This window comes from Oncorhynchus keta, chromosome 15 (genome assembly GCF_023373465.1).
Source record: "Oncorhynchus keta strain PuntledgeMale-10-30-2019 chromosome 15, Oket_V2, whole genome shotgun sequence".
In the NCBI taxonomy this organism is placed as follows: domain Eukaryota; kingdom Metazoa; phylum Chordata; class Actinopteri; order Salmoniformes; family Salmonidae; genus Oncorhynchus; species Oncorhynchus keta.
This window is the reverse complement of record NC_068435.1, coordinates 41,299,842-41,316,502: the sequence shown is the minus strand read 5'-3', so window position 1 is coordinate 41,316,502 and position 16,661 is coordinate 41,299,842. Positions and strand designations below refer to the sequence as shown.

At 42.3% G+C, this 16,661-nt stretch overlaps 1 protein-coding gene and 1 long non-coding RNA gene across 4 annotated transcripts; one reads left to right on the top strand and one right to left on the bottom strand.

The window, feature by feature from the left end:
• Positions 1-1,172: 1,172 nt before the first annotated feature.
• LOC118394947 (zinc finger protein 420-like) lies at positions 1,173-7,084 on the bottom strand. 2 transcript variants are annotated; one of them, XM_035788656.2, is made up of 4 exons: positions 6,640-7,084; positions 3,983-4,720; positions 2,995-3,762; positions 1,173-2,692 (listed from the first exon to the last, which is right to left on the bottom strand). In XM_035788656.2, the coding sequence occupies exons 1-4, from the start codon at positions 6,908-6,910 to the stop codon at positions 1,749-1,751; spliced, it is 2,721 nt and encodes a 906-aa protein (XP_035644549.1). In that variant the 5' UTR covers positions 6,911-7,084; the 3' UTR covers positions 1,173-1,748. The 2 variants fall into 2 exon arrangements, with proteins under 2 accessions (XP_035644549.1, XP_035644550.1); XM_035788657.2 differs by having other exon boundaries at positions 1,173-2,689; positions 6,640-7,080.
• On the top strand, positions 6,022-16,212 carry LOC118394964 (uncharacterized). 2 transcript variants are annotated; one of them, XR_004827856.2, is made up of 4 exons: positions 6,022-6,157; positions 12,830-12,939; positions 13,167-13,230; positions 15,115-16,212. It is a non-coding gene; the product is annotated as an uncharacterized LOC118394964 (long non-coding RNA). The 2 variants fall into 2 exon arrangements; XR_004827857.2 differs by lacking the exon at positions 6,022-6,157 and adding an exon at positions 7,020-7,138.
• Positions 16,213-16,661: the final 449 nt, after the last annotated feature.

Below are 16,661 nucleotides of genomic sequence, written 5' to 3'. Positions count from 1 at the left end.
AATGTGATGGAGAGAAATAAAAGCTGAAATAAATCATTCTCTCTACTATTATTCTGACATTTCACATTTTTTAAATAAAGTGGCGATCCTAACGGACTTAAGACATGGACTTTTTACTTGGATTAAATGTCAGGAATTGTGGAAAAACTGAGTTTAAATGTATTTGGCTAAGGTGTATGTAAACTTCAACTGTATATCTTAGTCATTGTCATTAGTGGCCTGCATACTCAGACATGTCACCCATTAAGCATGTTTGGGATGCTCTGGATTGACGTGTACGACAGCGTATTCCAGTTCCTGCCAATATCCGGCAACTTCACACAGCCATTGAAGAGTGGGACAACATTCCACAATCAACAGCCTGATCATCTCTATGCAAAGATGTGTCGCGTGCATGAGTCAAATGGTGGTCACACCAGATACCGACTGGTTTTCTGATCCAAGCCAAAACCTTTTTTTTGTTTTGACATATCTGTGACCAAACGATGCATCTGTATTCCCATATTCATGTGAAATCCATAGATTAGGGCCTCATTTATTTATTTCAATTGACTGATTTCCTTAAATGAACTGTAACTCAAATCTTTGAAATTGTTGCATGTTTGTTCAGTATATATATATATCTCTATATCTCATATGTTAACTGCAGTGTTTTCCTTTAACACACATGAACACAAATACTTTGGTATTATTTAGAATAGCCTCATCTACAAAGAGCAATAGGCCTAGCTACCTGTGCGCTTTGGCACTCTTAACGTTTTGCGCAAAAGATTTGGTAAGGTACTCACCCGTTTGTCATGGAATCCTCGCTATCGTCAGCTCATTTTCCATCAGTAGCAATTTTCTCCTCAGCATTTCATTTTGGTTCCAAGATATTTCAAAATGTAATACAGTTGTCATCGATAAGTTAGACAATTTCTGCCACCACTGCTTTGGCTAAAACCTCCACGAGCGAGGTTAGTTGTGCATGAAGGGTGATACAGGTAGACATTTTGAGAGTCGTTAAGAAACAAACAAAAAAAAACGAGTCAAAGTTAAGTCTATGAATGTGAATTTTAATTCTAAAAGCTAGCTACATCAACCATGGACCCATCAACCAAACCGCATCAAGTTTTTGTTACTGAAAATACTAGAAAAGTGAACACCAAAGTTGGAATGGCAAAAAATAGGAATCCTCTTATAAAATATTTTATTTTTACTGACAAGTAAAACAGTGAACCCACAAAATTGAGACATTCACAATTTTACATTTACTTGAAAAAAATATATACAAGCAGAAAAATAACCAAATTTTACTCAAACGTGGCTGATTTTCCTGTTTTTGGTAGCTTGAGTAAAGAAAACTCAATTTGAACAACTCATTCATTGAGTAGTAGACAAACTTACCATCAAGGTCTTCTCAGAAAAAATGGTTACGTAACCCTATTAATTGGATAAACTATCCATATGTTTGATGTAGAAAAAAAAAATCATTCATTATTCCAAGTTTTTCTTGAACCTTTTTTACACATTATTGGAGATACCTGATGACAACAAACTAAGCACTACTCAAATATTCCATTTAATCAAGTGTAGTGGAAACAACCATATAAAACAAACATATTAATAAGTCTTATCAACACAATATAGTTGGACTTCCAAATTGTTGCAACACCGAGTTATTACCAATAGCAGCCATATGTCCAATTCTCATTTTACAACACTAGTATTGATTGAATTTTGATTAAGCACATCTGGCCTTTGATTAACTACCCTGTATGAAGTCTCTGATGAGCTTTCAGGCTGCTCTTCTGAGTGAAACTCTTACCACATATCTCACAGCAGTAGGGTTTCTCACCAGTATGAGTGCGCTGGTGTCTTTCAAAATGACTATGGCGATCAAAACTCTTTCCACAAATGGAGCATATGAAACATCTATTTCTTGTGTTGTCTGTGGTGGCACTGCTGCCCTCTGTGCTGTCAAAACCGTCTATACCAAGGGCAAATAAAATGCCTTCTTTACTGTTTGGTTCTGTGATGTACTCTCTCATTGCCGTTTCCTTCACCGCAGGTAGTGGTACCCGGTCCTGAAACCTGGGTAGTATTGTCCCATTGCCATCCTCTCGGTTCCTTGCATGTAGAGCCATTCCTGCATACTGCTCTTGCTCAATCATTTCCAACTTGTTTTTCTCATCCTGAAAAGACAAGTGTTCAAGTTCCACCTCTCTAGAAGCTGACGAATAGAACCCGTGGTGGTGGTGCATTCCATCAAAGAGACGGTGATTGTATTGGACACTGGGCGAATCTGGGTGGGACTTCTGCTGCTTTATACCATCGAAGGAGCAACCTGGATGTACAGATCCAGACTCGTTATCATTGTGCCTCTCTGCTGTAAAAGATCTACACAGCTGACTCTCCCTCTCATCCATGACATACTCTGGGTCATCCTGATAACCTGGTCGCTCTGTGCTTTGTTGGTGTTGATGTCCAGACAGATTGATTGTCTGGGCTTTAAACTCCTTCTCTCGCTCCGCTTTCACTACTAACCCCTGCCCCCTTCCCCCCTCCTCATCTTCACTGTCCTCAGAGCTAGGCTGTTCTTCAGCAAGTGAGGCCTGAGCCCTCTGTTCCTCTGGGTTCTCTGAGGGTCTAGGATGGACATCAGGCTTCTTATCAAGTTGAGGTTGTTCCGTTAGCATTTCAACACCATCTGCTTGACAAAACAAGAGTACCAAATATTTTAGCATTGATTATAACATCAAAATAGCAATCTAACATTAGCTGTTAAACTTCATCCTAAACCACCGAAAGAGACCAGGAAAACATTTAGTATCTGTCCCAAAAGACACCTTTTTCTGTATGTAGTGCACTACTTTGATCAGAGCCCTATGGGCCAAGGTCAAAAGTAGTATACTATAAAGGGAATAGGGTGCCATTTAGGATGGAACCTTAGAACAATTAAAATATTGACATTTTTCATGTATGAAAAACATCAACACGATTTTTGTCTCTTACCTCTGTGAGTCTTCAGATGTCCTTTGAGGCTGCTCTTCTGGTTGAAACACCTTCCGCATATTTCACATCTGTACGGTTTCTCACCCGTATGAATTCGCTGGTGCCGTTCCAGATGACCAACCCGCTCAAAGACCTTCCCACAGAATGAACAGATGAAGCACTTCTTGTCCTTGGTGACTCCTTGGAAGGTTCTCACTTTCCTTGGAAAACTAGAGAAGATAGGGCTATGGTTCAGTGTAACCCCTTCCATGCCCTGTGAGTCTGACTGTACTGTGCCGTCACTTGCTATCAAGAGTGTGTCTGAATGTCCATAATGTTGCTGTCTGAGCTGCAAAATCATATCCTCTCTGACATCAACATATGTTTTTCCTGGAAATGAAGCACTGCTGCATGATGCTTCCACCCTTCCTGGGACATGATTTAAAGCTGAGTGGTCAGGGAGACACTGTGACTTGTGACCAGAACTGCTGAAATATTCTGAATTGCTTGTCTCAATATCATGGTCTGCTTGTGAACCGGACATCCACGACTGGCTCCCTCTCTCACACAACGACAAGTTAGCAGCCAGTTCTTCTGCGTTTCCTGCAGTCCGTTCTTCTCCTTTATGATTCAGTGTCTGGGATGCATCCTTCTGCTCCTCTGGCTCCGACTTCACAGGTATCTCAGGAGTTTGGACCACTTCATTATTTTTGTTGCATTGCTCTTCCTCAGACTGACTTCTATCCAGGGGAGGCATCTCCTCGTTGTTAGCTTCTCCGTCTATCGACACTGTGTGGAAATATTACATTTGATTAATAAAATAAGAGGCAGGGAATTGCTTGTGAGTGTTCCAAATTGTACCCAATTACCTATATAATGCACTACTTTTGACCAGAGCCCTATGGGCTCTACACGATATAGGGTATAGGGTGTCATTTGGTACGCAGCCATGGAATTGCCTGTGATCTATAACCAATTTACTGTTTACATAATGATTCTAATCTCTTACCTCTGTGAGTCTTCAGATGCCCTTTGAGGCTACTCTTCTGGTTGAAACACCTTCCACATAGGTCACAGCTGTATGGTTTCTCACCCGTATGAATTCGCAGATGTCTTTCAAGATGGCCGTAACGTTCAAAACTCTTCCCACACAGTGTGCAAATGAAGTGTTTCTTAACCTGGCAAAACCTCTTGGTCCTCGCTCTCCTTGCAGTATTATAATTTGAGCCAAAGCCCAACACACTTCTAGGGTCTGGGTTTGACTGTACTGTGCCGTCACTTGTTCTCTTGAGTGTGTCTGACTGCCGATAATGTTGTGGCTGTCTGAGCTGTGAAATCATATCCTCTCTGACATCAACATATGGTTTCCCTGGAAACGAAGCACTGCTGCATGACGCTTCCACCTTTCCAGGAGGTACAGAAGAGTGATCAGGGAGACACTGGGAGTTTTGCCCTGAACTATTCAAATATTCTGAATGACTCATCTCCATATCATTGTCTGCTTGTGAACTGGACATCCACTGCTGGCTGTCTCTGTCATACATTGACAGTTCAGCATCCAGACGACCTTTGTCCTTTCTCTCTGTACTTTGCTTTGCTTGTTCCAGCTCCACTCCTGGCTCAGTCTTCACCCGAGTCTCATCTGCACGTCGAATGTCTTCTTCATCCCTTTTGTTACCATCCCCCCCAGACTGCAGTTTCTCAAGCGAGGTCCTCCCTACACAAGTAGTACCGCTTTTACCTGGCCCTGTGGAAATGAAGAAGTATTGCATGTCATCAAAATCCTTCATTGTTTGTTTTAATAATAATCCAAATGGAGCCGTGTCTGTTAGGGTTGGGCAATGGGAGACCTCTACTCCAAATATTGCGATATAGTCATTTTAGCGCAGTTAATGACTAGATAATTCCAGACTGTGCATTTTTTTTGCTTATTTGTTTACGATATTAGTCGCATTCTCATTAAATAATGTTATGTCGGAAAAATATGGCTTAGTTTTTTCATTAAGAAGCGGTCAGATGACGTGGATGCTACTGACAGGACTGTTTTGCTAGCACAACCTTGAATATGTTCTGGGATTCGTCCGACCGTCCCCACAGTGACCGTACGTACATATCCCAACCAGAAATCATGGATTACAGGCAACATCCGCACCGAGCTACTGGCAAGAGCTGACACTTTCAAGGTTCGGGACACTAACCCGAATGCTTATAAGAAATCCCACTATGCCCTCTGACGAACCATCAAACAGGCAAAGCATCAATAAAGGACAATGATTGAATCCTTCTACACCCGACTCGGATGCTTGTCAGATGTGGCATGGCTTGCAAACTTTTACAGACTACAAAGGGAAACCCAGCTGCGACCTGCCCAGTGACACGAGCCTACCAGACATAATATTAACTTTACCTCAATTACCTCAACTAACCTGTACCCCCACACATTGACTCGGTACCAGTACCCCCAGTATATAGCCTCGTTATTGTTATTTAATTGTGTTACTTTTTTTCGTTTATTTAGTCAATATTTTCTGAAAACTGCATTGTTGGTTAAGGGCTTGTAAGTAAGCATTTCACGTTACAAACCTGTTGTATTCGGCACATGTATAAAAAAATGGATTTGCACCATAGTGATACTGCATAATTGGTAAAACTGCAGTTTGGATTTGTAAATATAAGGCTCTTGCACTTTACAATATATTGTCAATGTCAAATATCACAACATTCAATTTAATCAACCCTAGTTTCTGAGGGGTTGTGTCAAAGAAGGGTGTAACAGTATGTAATAATGACATGACTTCACAATCACACCATCACTAGCCTTGTCCAAGCCAGAATAACTTACATTTTAGCAGACACTCTTATCTAGAGCTCTTAACCTCTAGGTTTCTGCCCCTATCACTCATCTGCAGGAAGAGGTCATTGATTTTATCCAGAGAGGCAGCAGCGAAACAAGTAGTTTCACTCACCCCAAAATAAACCGGTATGCATTATTTTGACCTAAGCTTTTTTGTTGACCTAAGCCCGTCCCTTGCCTTCCCGCCTTTGGGACAACGACTCCCATTGTTAGGGCAGAGATATGCGCATCTCGTAATTATATAGAGATCTCTGCTTTATCCCCTTACAACAGTGTATGATCATATCAATCGGTTTCACCGGCGCTACACGGAATGCAATAATATGTATTGTAAGTAGACAATAGTGCACGCTTTTACAGTGATTGTACATAAAGATAGGCTTGATTTAGTGTATATTAATTCCATTACAAATATTGCAGGAGGTGCATGCGCACTTGGTCAAAAACAATACTTAAATTCTTTAAAGACGATTTTTTTCGGTGCATGTAACTTTTTATTTGGAGCTTTTTGGAAGTACATACCGTCTGTAAACGACATTAAACTACATTCGTTATTAAGTACCGTTCGTATTTGTACATTACTAATCTTGAAAAACTGGTGAATGGCTGCGTCCTGGGTTAAAGGATAATCAACATATTCTGTAAATCCAGATTTTGGTTCAATGTGAACGTGAGTTGGCAGATTAAATAAACCTACATTGTTTACCTGAAATCGTGCTATTGCTAGCTGACCAATGTTACGTGCACAGTTACGTATTGCTAACTATTGATCGATAGTAGAGTTGCTGCTAACAGTACGTCGTCGTACCCACCTCCTCTCCCAAGATTCTCAGCAGCGACTGATCGACCATGATGAATGCGTCTCCGAGCCTGAATCCCACGAGTTCGAGCTCTTCGAAGCTCGCTGTCAAGTTGTTGCACATTATTTTTCAGGACGTTGATTTCATTTTCCCGTTGACACATTTCCACACGTAACACAACTATACCATCGTCGACTACTTTGCTAATTTCTGCAACCGCAGCTTTAGAAAGTACCTCTATGATGGAAGCGATCTGCGCCCGTAGAGAAACACTGCTCAACATTTTCAAACGTTTGATTAATCTTAACGCAGCTCTATCGTGCTCCTGCAAAAGATTGGAACTTTGTTACAAAGTAACGTTAATATGCTACTAGTGGGCTAATCATTAGGTTTAAAAAATGCTAGCTACAATGTTTCCCGTGTAGTGCTGTGTCGCTGCTCGTTTCTTCTTCTTCTTTGAGATTGGGTTTGCGGATCGCATACACCGCCATCTACTGTACTGGAGTGTGAGGTCAGTCATGGTCTACCTACAATACGTACAATTATTTTAATTAGTCTGGTTCCTCTATAGATTGTCGCCATAGTCTAGGACCTATAGGAACGTTGACTGAATAGTCTGCTTTCTACTATTTAGCGAGAGGCAATACCTATTTCTATAGATGAAGCACATTTTTATTCTCAGCTTCTTAACTCATCATCTAATTTATCCAGATGGCCAGCAGTAGCAGTGAGTGGGTAAAATCAATGGGGAAACCAAGCCCCCCCCCAGAAAAAGCCATACTACAACCTATGTGTTGTGATAATTGCTTTGTTTGCTCTATGATTTATCTTGTTCATTCATATGCCTCGCAACAGTGATATTTAGGCCTGAAGACAGTGGCAGAATAAATTCAACCACACCTTTGTTTTATCACAAAACCAGATAGCAACCTCTGTCCAGTGAAGTTCACAAAGCATATTGCATGTCCAGTAACAGTTACATGACCTATCTACAGCTTGGTCAAGCAAGTTAATGTTTCTGAAATTTTCAGGCCACTAAACATCTACTGATTTCACACCACAGAGAGTTACGGCAAGTCACAAAGAAAACAGGAGCTGTCTCCACTAATCCAGCACCATTTCAACTTCATCAAATCGCCTTTTGCTTAGTCTAATACAGTGATAACTAAAAGATACCAAAAACAATTTAGTCCAATCAATGTAAGCTAAATATGATGTGGCTGTCCATGGTTCTGACTTCTGTGTTTGTGTGTGTGTGTGTGTGTGTGTGTGTGTGTGTGGATGCGTGTTTGTGCAAGTAGAAAAACATGTTGACTCACCCTTGTAGAGAAACGCCAATGCCCTCCTCTCTTTCATGTTGATGAAATGGTCTTATCACTCTGTCATACAGTGCAGTACACACCATTATTTTTTGTTGTCCTAGGCTACCTGACTAAAATGCTTGCTCGCTAGCCTAACTTCCATTCATGGGCAACGTTAGCTAGCGAGCCACCGGAGGACAACAACACAACTAGATGTAACAATTCTAGTTTTTCTGTCAGTGACGTATGCTCTCAATGGGATTTGATAGGAGTGACGCCAAATCCAAGCTGGCTTCCCTTGACACTTTTTTTTTTGGTTTCACGGTTGAGCTCGATCAGTTTAGCTCATTGGATTTTTAAAAAATACTTTTTTTTTGTCAAGGGAGGCTAGATGCTCACTGGCTTCCCTTGTCTTCAATGCTACGGGCTGCAACAATGTCATACTCGTGGACCAGACAGCATTGGAGCGATGGCCTACACTGATGATTTCTAATGTAAGATACATTCAGCCTCTTGCGAATTGAAGGAAAATGTGGAAACCGAGAGATGAAAGATATGTGAAGACATCAAAAGTATGAAATAGCACACATGGAATCATGTAGTAACCAACAAGCTGTTAAACAAATCCAAATATATTTTATGTTCTTCAAAGTAGCCACCCTTTACCTTGATGACAGCTTTGCACACTCAAACCCCAACTGATATACATTTCAAAGATAAGATCGTAGCTGAGAATGAATCAAGGACATTTTACCTGGGAAATAGTATTTGTCTTGCTCACGTTGATGGAGCGGTTGGTGCCAGGACAACACACTGCCAGGTCTCTGACCTCCTTCCTATAGACCGTCTCATCATTGTTGGTGATCAGGCCTAACACTGTTGTGTTGTCAGCAAAATTAATGATGGTGGTGTTGGAGTCGTGCTTGGCCACGCAGGCGTGGGTGAATAGGGAGTACAGGAGGGGACTAAGCACGCACCTCTGAGTGGCCTCCGTGTTGAGGATCAGGGTGGCAGATGTTTTGCTGCCTACCCTTATCACCTGGCCTGTCAGTAAGTCCAGTATCCAGTTGCAGAGGGAGGTGTTTTAGTCCCAGGGTCCTTAGCTTAGTGATGAGCTTTATGGGCACTATGGTGTTCATTTTTTGTCCAGGTGGGAAAGAGCGTGGAGTGCGATTGCGTCATCTGTTGGGGCGGTATGCAAATTGGAGTGGGTCTAGGGTTTCCGGGAGGATGGTGTTGATGATCAGCCTTTCAAAGCACTTCATGGCTATTTAGACAGGTTACCTTTGCTTTCTTCGGCACAGGGACTATGGTGGTCTGCTTGAAACATGTAGGTATTACAGACTCGGACAGAGGGGTTGAAAATGTCAGTGAAGACACTTGCCAGTTGGGCCGTACATGCTCTGAGTACACGTCCTGGTAATCCATCTGGCCCCACGGCCTTGTGAATGTTGACCTGTTTAAAGGATTAGTGTCCCGCTCCTTGAAAGCGGCAGCTCTAGCCTTTAGCTCGGTGCGGATGTTGCCTGTAATCCATGGCTTCTGGTTGGGATATGTACACTGTGGGGACAACGTCGTCGATACACTTATTGATGAAGCCGGTGACTGAGGTGGTATAATCCTCAATGCCATTTGATGAATCCCGAAAGATATTCCAATCTGTGCTAGCAAAACAGTCCTGTTGCGTGGCATCTGTGTCATCTGACCACTTTTGTAATGAGCGAGTTAGTAGTACTTCCTGCTTTAGTCTTTGCTTGTGAGCAGGAATCAGGAGGATATAATTATGGTCAGATTTGCCAAATGGAGTTTGAGGGAGAGTTTTGTATGCGTCTCTGTGTGGAGTGAGGGTGGTCTCGAATTTATTTTTTATTTATTTTTTTGGTTGCACATGTGACATGCTGGTACAGATTAGGTACATTGGGTTTAAGTTTGCCTGCATTAAAGGCCCCTGTCCATTAGGAGCGCCGCTTCTGGATTAGCATTTTTTTTATTTGCTTATGGACTTATACAACTTGTTGAGTGCGGTCTTAGTGCCAGCATCGGTTTTTGGTGGTAAGTAAATATTTTTATATTTTCTCTTTTTTTTGTTGCTAAATCAGAGTAGAACATGTCAATTAAACGGATTTGTATTTTGCTGTTTCATATCTCTAATACATATATGGGACAATGATCACTGAGATCATATGCAAATATTCCACTAGACAAATAGTTATCATATCAACCTTGTTATCATTGAAGAGATAACAAGGTTTTTCACATTTGGTTTTGAGATCAATTGAGTCAGATTAAAATCAATGCATATACTCGTAAATGCAAATGAATTACTTAAAAATCATACAATGTGATTTTCTGGATTTTTTGTTTTAGATTCCGTCTCTCACAGTTGAAGTGCACCTATGATAAAAATGACAGACCTCTACATGCTTTATAAGTAGGAAAACCTGCAAAATCGTCAGTGTATCAAATACTTGTTCTCCCCACTGTATATGGAGCAATTTCAGTGTCAATTATCAACACTTATTGCAGGCATTTTGCTGGTATGGTTTATTACGATAAGTAGCCTGTACTAGAGAAATGTGAAGTTTAAAATAAAATAAATATGCTAATTGTTAATGGCTACAACCATCGAACTAGCAGTAGCAGTTTAAAGGATAATACAAAACATTATAAACACATCTCATTTATCGTTATCACTTCAATTTAGGGATAAGTTCAGGAAGTTCATGTAAAGCACAACACGTTGCTTGCTTAATGAGTTATTCCCTCGATCAGATCACACCTAGACTCGAACTCATGACCTCTGCCACGCAAACACACATGACCCCCCTCCAAAATGCAATTTCTCCCCCATTCATTTTGATGTTAACTTTGTTGTTGTGGGCCCCCCAAGTGACGCAGTGGTCTAAGGCTGCGTTACTACAGATCCTGGTTCAATACCAGGCTGTGTCGCAGCCGGCCGCGACCGGAAGACCCATGAGGAGACGCACAATTGGCCCAGCGTTGTCCGGGTTAGGGGAGGGTTTGGCCGGCCGGGATGTCCTTGTCCCATCACGCTCTAGCGACTCCTGTGGCGGGCCGGGTGCATGCACACTGACAAGGTCGCCAGGTGTACGGTGTTTCCTCCGACACATTGGTGCGGCTGGCTTCTGGGTTAGGCGTGCATTGTGTGAATATTATGTAAGAATGCTGTGCATTGACTACAGCTCAGCATTCAACACCATAGTAGCCTCCAAGCTCATCATCAAGCTGGAGGCCCTGGGTCTCAACCCCTCCCTGTGCAATTGGGTCCTGGACTTTCTGATGGGCCGCCCCCAGGTGGTGAAGGTAAGAAACAACATCTCCACTTCACTGACCCTCAACACTGGGGCACCACAAGGGTGTATGCTCAGCCCCCTCCTGTACTCACTGTTCACCCACGACTGCGTGGCCATGCACGCCTCCAACTCCATCATCAAGTTTGCAGACGACACAACAGTAGTGAGCTTGATGATCAACAACGACGAGACCGTCTACAGGGAGGAGGCGAGGGCACTCGGAGTGTGGTGTCAGGAAAACAACCTCTCACTCATCATCAACAAAACAAAGGAGATGATTGTGGACTTCAGGAAACAGAAGAGGGAGCACCCCCCTATCCACATCGAAGGGACAGCAGTGGAGAAGTATGGAAAGTTTTAAGTTCCTTAGCATAGACATCACAGACAAACTGAAATGGTCCACTCATACAAACAGTGTGGTGAAGAAGGCGCAACAGCACCTCTTCAACCTCGGGAGTCTGAAGAAATGTGGCTTGTCACCTAAAACCCTGACAAACTTTTACAGATGCAAAGTGAGAGCTTCCTGTCGGACTGTATCACAGCCTGGTACGGCAACTGTACCGCCCTCAACTGCAAGGCTCTCCGGAGGGTTTTGCTGTCTACACAACTCATCACTGGGGGCAAACTACCTGCCCTCCATGACACATACAGCACCCGATGTCACAGAAAGGCCAAAAAGATCATCAAGGACATCAACCACCCGAGCTACTGCCTGTTCACATCGCTACCATCCAGAAGGCGAGGTCAGTACAGGTGCATCAAAGCTGGGACCGAGAGACTGAAAAACAGCTTCTATATCAAGGCCATCAGACTGCGAAACAGCAATCACTAACCGAGAGGCTGCTGCTTACATTGAGATCCAATCACTGGTCACTTTAATAAATGTATCGCTAGTCACTTTATACAATGCACTCTAAATAATGCCACTTTAATAATGTTTACATATCTTACATTACTCATATCACATACCATCTATTGCACCTTGCCTATGCCGCTCGGCCATCACCTATCCATACACGTACATGTACATATTCTCATTCACCCCTTTAGATGTGTGTGTATTAGGTAGTTGTTGGGTAATTGTTAGATTACTTGTTAGATATTACTGCACTGTTGGAACTAGAAGCACAAGCACTTTGCTACACTTGCATTAACATCTACTAACCATGTGTATGTGACAAAAACAATTTGATTTGATAAAAAGGGCTTCATAAATACATTTGATTAATGATCATGCTGTTTAATCAGCTTCTTGATATGCCACACCTGTCAGGTGGATTGGATCGATTATCTTGGCAAAAGAGAAACGCTCACTAACAGGGATGTAAACAAATTTGTGCACAACATTTGAGAGAAATAATATGTTTGTGCATTTGGAACATTTCTGGGATCTTTTATTTCAGCTCATGCAACATGGGACCAACACTTTACATTTTTGTTCAGTATAGATTTTATTCTGGCAAATGTTGGACAAATTGAGTTTGGAGTCAATTCAGTTTAGCATACCTGCTAACATTTTTATAAAACCTATATCCGAGATAGCCCTCGAGCAGTTTTCTTGATGTCTGTAATCTTTTGCTGTTTCAGATAAGTAAATGGACAGCTGTGCTTCAGGCTGGAGACCCAGTCAATGAGGAGATGAGGATGCATTTGGTGTGAAGGACATTCCACTTGGGTCGGCTTTGGTAGATGTCAAGGTCTCTGTGTCCCATGATTCTTGTGTAGTTGAATCAGAGATTGTACCAATCTTATTCTTTTTGGATCCTAGGGGAGCAAAGGGCCTCAACGGTGCATCTCTGTTGAGGCCCTTTGCTCCACTAGGAGCTGCAAGGGACACATAACTCTAGAAAATCCATCTTTAACTCAGTCTTAGACTTAAAACCTGACAAGTTGACAATGCTGTCTGATAATTTCATCCTTCTAGTTTGCAGATTTAGAGTCAACTTTCATGAAGGTAGAGAGACCGGATGCAGGACCACGTGGATGGGGTAACTGAATTTATTGGGTCATTGGACAGGCCTACTTCCGTTCAAAACAGGGTCTCTGTCCCAAATGGCACCCTATTCCCTATATAGTGCACTACTTTTAAACAGGGCCCATAGGGCTTTGGTCAAACGTAGTGCACTCTGTCGGGAATAGGGTGCCATTTGGAATGCATTCATAGGGTGAGCTTACTTGGTTTCCAAACCTTGTTATACTGACCATGGTTTTAATTTGATAACATTTTTTGGTCCATATAAAGAGGGCATCAAATTCTTGACGTAAGTACATGTACAGTTGAAGTCGGAAGTTTACATACACTTAGGTTGGAGTCATTAAAACTCGTTTTTCAACCACTCCACACATTTATTGTTAACAACCTATAGTTTTGGCAAGTCGGTTAGGACATCTACTTTGTGCATGACACATTTTTCCAATAATTGTTTATTTCACTGTATCACAAATCCAGTGGGTCAGAAGTTTACATACACTAAGTTGGCTGTGCCTTTAAACAGCTTGGATTATGTAATGGCTTCAGAAGCTTCTGATAGGCTAATTGACATAATTTGAGTCAATTGGAGGTGTACCTGTGGATGTATTTGAGGCCTACCTTCAAACTCAGTGCTTCTTTGCTTGACATTATGGGAAAATCTAAATAAATCAGCCAAGACTTCATAAAAAAATTGTAGACCTCCACAAGTCTTGGGAGCAATTTCCAAACGCCTGAAGATACCACGTTCATCTGTACAAACAATAGGGCGCAAGTATGAACATCATGGAGCCACACAGCCATCTTACAGCTCAGGAAGGAGACGCGTTCTGTCTCCTAGAGAACGTACTTTGGTGTGAAAAGTGCAAATCAATCCCAGAACAGCAGCAAAGGACCCTGAGAAGATTCTGGAGGAAACAGATACACAAGTGTCTATGTCCACAGTAATGTCCACAGTAAAACGAGTCCTATACCGCTCAGCAAGGAAGAAGCCACTGCTCCAAGACCGCCATAAAAAAGCCAGACTACGGTTTGCACATGGGGACAAAGATTGAACTTTTTGGAGAAATGTCCTCTGGTCTGATGAAACAAAAATAGAACTGTTTGCCCATAATGACCATTGTTATTTTTGGAGGAAAAAGAGGGAGGCCTGCAAGCTGAAGAACACCATCCCAACTGTGAAGCATGGGGGTGGCAGCATTATGTTGTGGGGTGCTGTAGGAGGGACTGGTGCACTTCACAAAATAGATGGCATCATGAGGTAGGAAAATGATGTGGATATATTAAAGCAACATCTCAAAACATCAGTCAGGAAGTTAAAGCTTGGTTGCAAATGGGTTTTCCAAATGGACAATGACCCCAAGCATACTTCCAAAGTTGTGGAAGAATGGCTTAAGGACAACAAAGTCAAGGTATTGGAGTGGCCATCACAAAGCCCTGACCTCAATCCTATAGAAAATCTGAAAAAGCTTGTGTGAGCAAGGAGGCCAATAACCCTGACTCAGTTACACCAGTTCTGTCAAGAGGAATGGGCCAAAATTCACCCAACTTATTGTGGAAAGCTTGTGAAAGGCTACCTAAAGTTTGACTCAAGTTAAACAATTTATAGGCAATGCTACCAAATTCTAATTAAGTGTATGTAAACGTCTGACCCACTGGGAATGTGATGAAAGAAATAAAAGCTGAAATTAATAATTCTCTCTAATATTATTCTGACATTTCATTTTTTTAAAGTAAAGAGGTGATCCTAACTGACCTAAGACAGGGAATTTTTACTTAGATTAAATGTCGGAAATTGTGAAAAACTGAGTTTAAATGTATTTGGCTAAGGTGTATGTAAACTTACGACTTCAACTGTATCTTTTTTTGGCTTTGCAATTATAACTGAGTGATGTCTTTGCAGGAAACACCAGATACAGTGATAATGCCATCCAGAATCTCCCCATTGAGAATAATCAGCACTTGGAAGAAGAGGAGAATCATGCCCCACTAACCCTCCTAGAGGAGCAGCTGGCAGAAGATCCAGAGAAGCTCAGTAAGCTGCACCCGTCTGGGAACCGTGGAGAGCAGGAGATCAGTGTTCTGGAGTTTGTAATAAAGATGGAGAAGGACGAAAAACATTCTGGATTCGGTCAGGATGGATGTCAATAGAGGAACACAGAAAAGCAGGAGAACCCCTTGAGATCTGAGTTTGTAATGGATGAAAGAGACCGTCAAATGTGGTCATCTATAGTTCAAGGGAATGACTCTGACATAGTCATAGACACTGACTTTCCTAATTTCTCTTGTTGCAGTATTCAACAGTTTTTCAGATTGCACAGATGCTCAGGTACTATCCAAATAGCACCCTATATTCCCTATTTAGTGCACTACTTTTGACCAGAGTCCTGACCTTTTGTTTTGGATCTGAAACTAAATAATTGTGTTCATTGCTACACACCAGAGGGCAGTGTAACACTTCATTCACAGTCACTCCAGTGTAGTTTTGCTGAGGGAACAAGAACTAACCCAAATTTAAAGTTGTCCTTTACTGTTGGGTCCTTTCAAATAAAAAAATACAACTGTAATGGAGGGGTTGTCAACTCTGGAGGGGTTGTCATATGCCAGAAATAGAGAAAGCTATGATGCATTTCCAAGAAGTAAGAGCTTTTCAATACAACACAACTTTATTTGCTATTAGTTACAGCAAACAACGGAAAGGTGTCTTCCCCTTGCACCCTTGCACCAAGCCGTATTTCACTGGTGTAGACAGGAGGCAGTCGCAGGTTTACAACTACTGAATTTATTTAAGCACCATAGAACAAAGCGGGAAAAAACCCAAACACCGATGTGCTCAAAATATATCTTCACAATCAAAAGGAACAGGGCGAACCCAAAGTGCAAAATATAAAGTACTCAGAAAATAGTAGGAGAGATTCCTTTCAGGAAAACAAGTAACATTTACAATGACTGACAAAGACAAATGACAGAGGGAGTATATATACAGTGATAGAGTGCGGATTGGAACCAGGTGTGTGTAATGATGACGAGGGAGGGGGAGCCAAACGCTTAGGTACCCCCCCAGAGACACAGCTCCAGCAGCGGGGCGCCACCGATCTTGGGGACGGCCCCCAGGTACTGGAGAAGCTCACCATGAAGCAGTGAGTCCAACAGGCTGCGGACGGAGTACGCCGGGGCCCCCTCGACGTCCAAGGGAGGCGGAGGTGCTTCGTGGGGTCTAGCACTAGCCAAGGGACCAGCTGCCACCGGCCTGAGGAGAGATACATGAAATGAAGAGTGAGATACGGTAATTGACGGGGAGCTGTAATCTGTACGTCACCTCATTGACTCTCCTCAGGACTGGCTCAGCTTCCTGCAGTTCAGGCGAAGGGGCATGTCCTTTGTAGAAAGCCAGACCCTGTCACCGGGGTGAAAGACCGGGGCCACACTGCTGTGATGATTGGCCTGCGC